This window comes from Austrofundulus limnaeus, unplaced genomic scaffold (genome assembly GCF_001266775.1).
Source record: "Austrofundulus limnaeus strain Quisiro unplaced genomic scaffold, Austrofundulus_limnaeus-1.0 Scaffold101, whole genome shotgun sequence".
In the NCBI taxonomy this organism is placed as follows: Eukaryota; Metazoa; Chordata; class Actinopteri; order Cyprinodontiformes; family Rivulidae; genus Austrofundulus; species Austrofundulus limnaeus.
This window is the reverse complement of record NW_013952503.1, coordinates 605702-612298: the sequence shown is the minus strand read 5'-3', so window position 1 is coordinate 612298 and position 6597 is coordinate 605702. Positions and strand designations below refer to the sequence as shown.

The 6597-nt window shown below is 38.4% G+C and overlaps 1 protein-coding gene across 1 annotated transcript in view; it reads right to left on the bottom strand.

Moving 5' to 3' along the window:
- Window positions 1–6597, bottom strand: part of g6fl (g6f-like) — a 34292-nt gene that overhangs the window by 22812 nt on the left and 4883 nt on the right. Inside the window, exons 3-7 of the mRNA XM_014013398.1 lie at window positions 5959–6291; window positions 3184–3447; window positions 2811–2846; window positions 2217–2549; window positions 73–327 (exon numbers count right to left, since the gene is read on the bottom strand). Coding sequence (XP_013868852.1) covers window positions 73–327; window positions 2217–2549; window positions 2811–2846; window positions 3184–3447; window positions 5959–6291 — 1221 coding nt within the window. The remainder of the gene's footprint in view (window positions 1–72; window positions 328–2216; window positions 2550–2810; window positions 2847–3183; window positions 3448–5958; window positions 6292–6597) is intronic.

Below are 6597 nucleotides of genomic sequence, written 5' to 3'. Positions count from 1 at the left end.
CTCTAAAAAGAGCCAAACTTCCAATCACTGCTGAGACCATGCAAAACAGAAAACACATCCACGCTCTCTCACCTTCAGGGGGCAGTGTGATAACTTTGTCTGCTCTGATGATCTGACCGCTCTCCAGCTGCAGGACGCAGGTGTAGTTCCCCGTTACATTGGCGGTGATGGGTAAGGGCAGAGTGGTGCTGATGCTGCCGATGAGTCCGGTATGAAACTTCAGCTGCCTGCTTTTATCTTGGTATTCCCACTTTACCCTCTGAACTTGGGACAACTCTGAGTACTGGCACAATAACTCCAGGTTTGAGGTGTACTTTCTGATCTGAACTGCAGATGGGGGGTGGGGGTGTTGGAAGGGAAATGTGAACAAATAAAGAGAAAACCAGAGGAAAGAAGGATGAGTTAGGGATGAATAGCAGTCAGGAGGGAAGGGGAAAAGGAGCGAGACAAAATGAGAAAGTGAGTTAAAGGGTAGTGTGTGAATTTAGAAACGGTCAAGAACAGATAGAGAGTAATGAGTGAAAAGGGGATGAAAAAAACACAAAGAACAATTCAGAGAAGGGTCAAAATAATATGTATTCATTAAAGTGATTTACTGCTAATGCATTGGTTGACTGTGACTGATGCTCGGTGTCTCATCAAACCGTAATGAGAATCCATCTGGGTGTAATCAAGCTCCACAGATCCCCACCTCACACACGTGCATAAAAACACACACTTCAGCCTTGATTAGTGCGATCTGCGTGGGCCACCCACAGCCTCAGTGGAAGGGCAGCAGGTATAATCACACATAATGATACTTCTAATGAGGCGGGGTAAAAATATATGCGTCACATGATTGGTGAGTGGGCGGAGGTGTGTGAGCGGTGCGTAAATGGGTGCAGATATGTGAAGCAGGATGGCAGTGACGGATCGACCGGTCATGTCTGGGCAGCTGTGATGGATGCTGGTGGGGCTGTGATTAGTAAAGCCTTCCAAGGCCGGAATGACAGGCCGTTGTATGAGAGTGTGTGTTGTTTTTTTCCTCAAATATAATCTGCAAAAAAGGGGTGAAAATGCCCCCAAAGGCACACTAATAAAAATCAACAGGTGCCGAGCTCGATTTTTCTTTGTCTTTGAATTCACAAGTGGAATAATTTTCTCTTTCAGGAGCAATACAGCTGCTGTATTCATTTAATATTGTGACATTTTAGCCATGGCTCCAGGAAATTTTCTTTGTATTTATTTTCCTCAGCCAGAGCGGGTGAATGAGGCACTAAAGCCAGAAAGAATTTAATGTCTCGCTCAAGGACAGTTCAGGAGGGTAAATGATTGCTGAAACACCTCAAGAGACAGGTGCTCCGGTTCGAGGGTGGTCTCTCTAAATATAATTACCTCTGTGGCTAATTTTTAACTACCCCGAAGAGACTTTAACAAAAATAGTTTTACGTTTTTTTGGGGAGAGAATGTGCTCCGTCACCTGCTGCAGAAAGTAAATACGAGGATAAATACTCTGCTCATATTCACTGTGTATTCACCCTGAGAGAGGAGGCAGTTCAATTAAAAATGCATATCAGGGGTGAGCTGCATAAAAATGGTTAAATATTAGTAGTATATTAAAAAATTTAAAGACAATTATACAGTTTAACTATGTTTAAGCATTCATTGATCTTTGGAGGTCTGTTTGTGTTTGACAGGCAACCATCAAAGGTTCTAGAGTGACCCTGTTTTACCCTCAAAAGTCTTATTTGAACCAAATTCAAAATGATCTTAGCACAAAAGTAAATAAACTTGTGTTTGACTGATTTTTTTCTTTAAAATACCGATGTTACTTACCAACAAATTCTGTATTGTTGGAAAGTCTGTTTATTTAACCTTAAATGTTGCCACATTTGTTGGGAAAATGCATTGAAGTCTGAAGAAACAAGGTATCCCTATTAGGAGGTGGTACCAACAAAAGTTTAAAATTGCTCAGTCAAAGATCACAAAAAGCTTTACAGATGTGGACATAACTGTTGATACCCCTCTGTTAGTCATCCCAGACCATTGTGGTGTTTTCAGGTACTAACCAACAATTTTGTCCATATTTGTAYGTTGCTTCCTTTGTTTGACACCTAAGACGTTGAGTAGACATCCTCGGCATCATTTAACCGAAAAGTAGATGCTTCAGATGAATCCAAAAAGGCTCAAACCCCTACTTCCTAGTTTTACTCCACCTCCTTCATGTTTTTCGTTACCTTTCAGCACACTGAGTTTTGTACTCTGGTAGAAGACGTTGTCATTGAGGAAAACAATACAGCCGAAGACGCCACCATCTGCTAGGACAGGGGTCAACAGGAAGGAAAAGCTCCCGGCATCTGCGCTGTAGGGTGGGCCAGCCAAATGGATTCTACCACTCGTCKTCTGGGTGGATCCCCTCCAGCGATCGTAACTGTACACCAACTTATTGATGCTCTTTTTGTTGCTGAACTGCGGGGCGGTCCAGTACAGCTGGACAAGGTCGCCTTGGACATTGGGACAGGCCAGATGGATGGGTTTTAGAGCCTGAACGCCGGTGTGGATCATGTGGTCTGCAGGCAGAGACGGAGACGGGTGTGAGGATATTATCAGTGCAAGAAGGCAAACTGATTTATCAGCAAAAAAAGATAATAAACCAAGAGTGAGGTTAAGATTGAGAGTCAACTGAAGGAGTAATGAAGAGTGAGGAAGATTTTCTGCAGCAAGGAGGATTAAGTTTTTATATGCAGAGAGTGACCTCTGACCCCACGCTCCACCTGATTAGCAAGTTGCTGACAAAAGATTTTCAGACTGCTGATTTTAAAATGGCTTACCTTGTTGTGCATTGAAGAATGAGGCCAATTTGTCAGCTGTGTGAGAAAAGAAGAGCAAAAAAATGGAAAAGAGTGGAACAAATAATGAATAATACATAAATGTAGCAACTGTAATATTCACAGGAGGACAAGCTGAATTCCAGTGCAGATCTACAATAAGTTTTTGAATCTCAAAAGTAGTCTATAAAAATAAATACTTTAAAGAAAAGTAGCTGCAGGACTCTTGAATAAATAATGCTTCTGCTGGAGTTTCTGGCTTTGATGCCCACTCACATCATGAACAAAAACAACAACAATTGTACTCTGTTCCTCCGTGCTTCTTATATATAAATATATATATTTMCTATACATMTTTTCCTCCAGCTGCTCTCACCATCAACAGTCACGTTCACATTTACAGCCAACACGTTGGTGCTATTTCCCCAGGGGTATACGGTACAGATGTAAGTCCCGCTGTCATTTCTTTGGACATGTGGCACTTTGGTCACTGTGCCCGTGTTTGGCTTCCTCTCAGTCTTCATAGGAAGGCCGCCAGGTCCTGTCCAGGTGATTTTGGAAATGGCGAGGTCAGGTATGACTCGGCCAACGAGCCGCAGGACACTGCTATGTTTGACAGGCGGATCTGGGTAAAAGCTGACTGGAAGAAAATAAAATAAATTCAGTTTTAAGAGTAAATAAGCTAAATGATGAGCTCAAAATTATAAAAACAACTAAAACAAAAAAGTACATTTTAGTGTTGAACATCAACTAAAAAAAACAATTTCAATGATAAAAAATTGATTTACTTCTAGGGGAAATGTGCATTTCAATCCTTTTTCACATTTAAATCATCAAYTGGGGTCTATATTAAGTGGAACTGCAGTGCTTTGGTCTGAATTCCTCTTTATTGTAACTCCACAAGCCCCTCTTTCACTCCTTTCCTGAGTTGCATCTGAGAACAACTCGTTTTGGCATTGCCTCTTTAAAAGCAAATGAGGCCCTTCACTCCCCACCCCCCTCCACTCATTTGGTCATTTTTATAGTTTGATAGCAGAGATATAATTATCAAGTAGTGCAGAAACTTTTTTTAAATCAATGAAAAGTCGTCGACAATGGAAGACTTTTCCACCCAGCCTACCACAATGAATTTTAACTCGGTATCTSTAATTGTAACTCAATGGTCATTTTTATGTCTGTAAGGTTGATTWTCGGTGGTGACCATTTTAATGAAGTTGACTCCAAAAGTCAAAAATAAAAATTTAAACTCAAATCTTGAGTGATCCATTGGTGCTCAGACTATGAGTTWGTGATGACTCTCAGTTACTRCACAAATAYTAAYCAAATTTCTTTAAAAATGACCRAGTTATAGACMTTTTTGTGTTTGTCTACAGTTTATYAGTTGTTGCAGCAGCAGTATTTTGAATGTTGCTGGATTCAAGAGATATTTCACTGAAATACAGATAAATGAACACACATATGCTCATRGGTAAATATCTAACCATGTTACAGTTTGTGGGGGTTCTTGGTGTTTTAGTTTGCATAATTTATTATTTTTCCAGTTTAGTGTTTCTTTGTCCCTTATTTTTCAGTATATTTGAGCTATTTTACATAATGTTTCATGGTTATAACAATCTTTTAACTTGTTTAGACCAGCATTTGTAGATCCTCCTGTTGATCATTAGCTATCCTCCCAGCTCTTCTCTCTTCACCAATCACCCACCCAGAGTAAAGAAGCTCCTAGTTTTACTCAGTCTTCTTTAAAAAGCTTATATGAAAGTTTTAGTTCCCATGTGTAGTTTCAGTCTCTGTATGTTTGGTTTGTCTTTTTCATCKATCAAATATTTTTGGTATTAACCTGCACTATTGGGTCCAGTCCAGCAACTGTGAAATCTTACCAGCCACACACCTTTCATTTATTCAYTTGACAAGGTCACAAATACCCACAAAACTGGAAAGAAATCCAGTATTTTCATTTGAAATTTTGGGGGAGTAAAAACTCAAACACAACTACCAGAKAAAATATACAGGTACTGTAAAATTCTTCCAAAGTCTTAACTTTTTTCCACTACAATCAGCATAAGAGATGTGTGCTTGAGGCAGAAATCAATTTTTTTAAGATTGATTTTTTTGCACCAAACAAACAAGTGGCCATTCAGTAAAGACTTTAAAATTATATGATATTCCATCAGAAATATGTATGTGTAATTTAAAACACAAGCACCAAAAAGAACATTTTAAGTAACAAAAACTACAGCAGACAATGACAGAATGGAGTGGAGTGAAATTGTGCTTTTTATCTTCAATCATCATAAATATGCATGGAAAAAAGAAACTTTAAAGTAGAATTTCTTTTTTAAAGTGTTTGCAAAGCAGAAAAACTTAGAAAAAGGTTGAATTTTTTGGATGCTTGTCTCACAAAATAAAACAAATACATCTTTAACATTTAGATGTTCTGTTATCAGGATGTAAATCCTTGATAGATTAGTATTTATGATGACTGCTCCAGTGTCCAAATAATTACACTTTGATGTATTTTTTATGTTTTTTTTGTGTTGTTTTTGATTTTATGTGATGTGGATTTTTTTTTTATTTTGTGTGTGCACATTTATTCATCACAGAACATTCTTCTGAAAAAAGGGTTTAAGTCTCAGGAGTCTTATTTCCTGGTTAAATAAAGGTCTAAACTTTCTACATGAACTTAGTTATTATAATCAACGCAGGATGAAACAATTACATGTGCCTGGGGCAAAGATAATGTTTTGCAGGTTCTCATTATTTTTGCAAAACAAATCACCAGCTATTAGTTACATAACTATTTATAATTGGATGCATGAGAATGAACGGTGGTTTTAAAAGAGAAAAAGATCAGTAAGAAACAACAAAACAAGATAAAAAAAAACAAGATCAAAACAAGATCAAGAAAGGACAAAACAACAAACATGCCAGCAAATTTAAAATCAACTGAAGTTTCTCTTTTTCCTCAAAGGTGTGTTATTAAAAAGGCTGCATTTTTCATCTGTATTGAACAAAAATAATGTTCAGAGAGAGTAACAAATATTCGAGGATGTCATTCTTTGCAATTTTTGGAAAATGATTTGAGTCATTTTACATAAACAAGTAAAAAAAAACATTGCTGACGATATACTTATTGTGCACCATTTATTTATACCTTTTAGGACTGCTAGGAGGAAGGTCTTCTCCCTCAGTTTGCTCTCCTGTTGCTGTATTCGACACGAGTAGAGACCACCGTCCTCCACCCTGGGTGAGAGGAACAGCGAAAAATCCCCGGTGCTTGGAAAGTTGCTGTCAGTCATCAGCATGTGTTCCTTCATGGCTTCTCCAGAGAACTTCTTCTTTTCACTGACTGAGAAAAGAAGTTTCCACTCACCCACATTGCCTAACTTCACCATCCAGTTCACGGACATGTTCCCTCTCAGTGGTGGACCGGTGCAGCCTAAAGAGGTCTGTGACTTCTCTTCAACCAGAATAACATTGTGCTTTTCTACAAAAGAGAGAGGAAATAAAAGGCATAATTTAAAAATGTTAATTATTGAAACAAGACTCGTGATCAAAGGTCTAAACATGCTCATCACTTCAGCCAAAATGAATAAAAATTTAGGAATTTGATTTTAAGTCAACCTATTTCACGTTTAGAAAAACATAATAAGTTAGGCTAAGTTTGCTTTTAGTCAATCAAATGTAATATTGTGCAAACTTATCTCCATCCATCCATCCATCCATCCATCCATCCATCCATCCATCCATCCATCCATCCATCCATCCATCCATCCATCCATCCATCCATCCA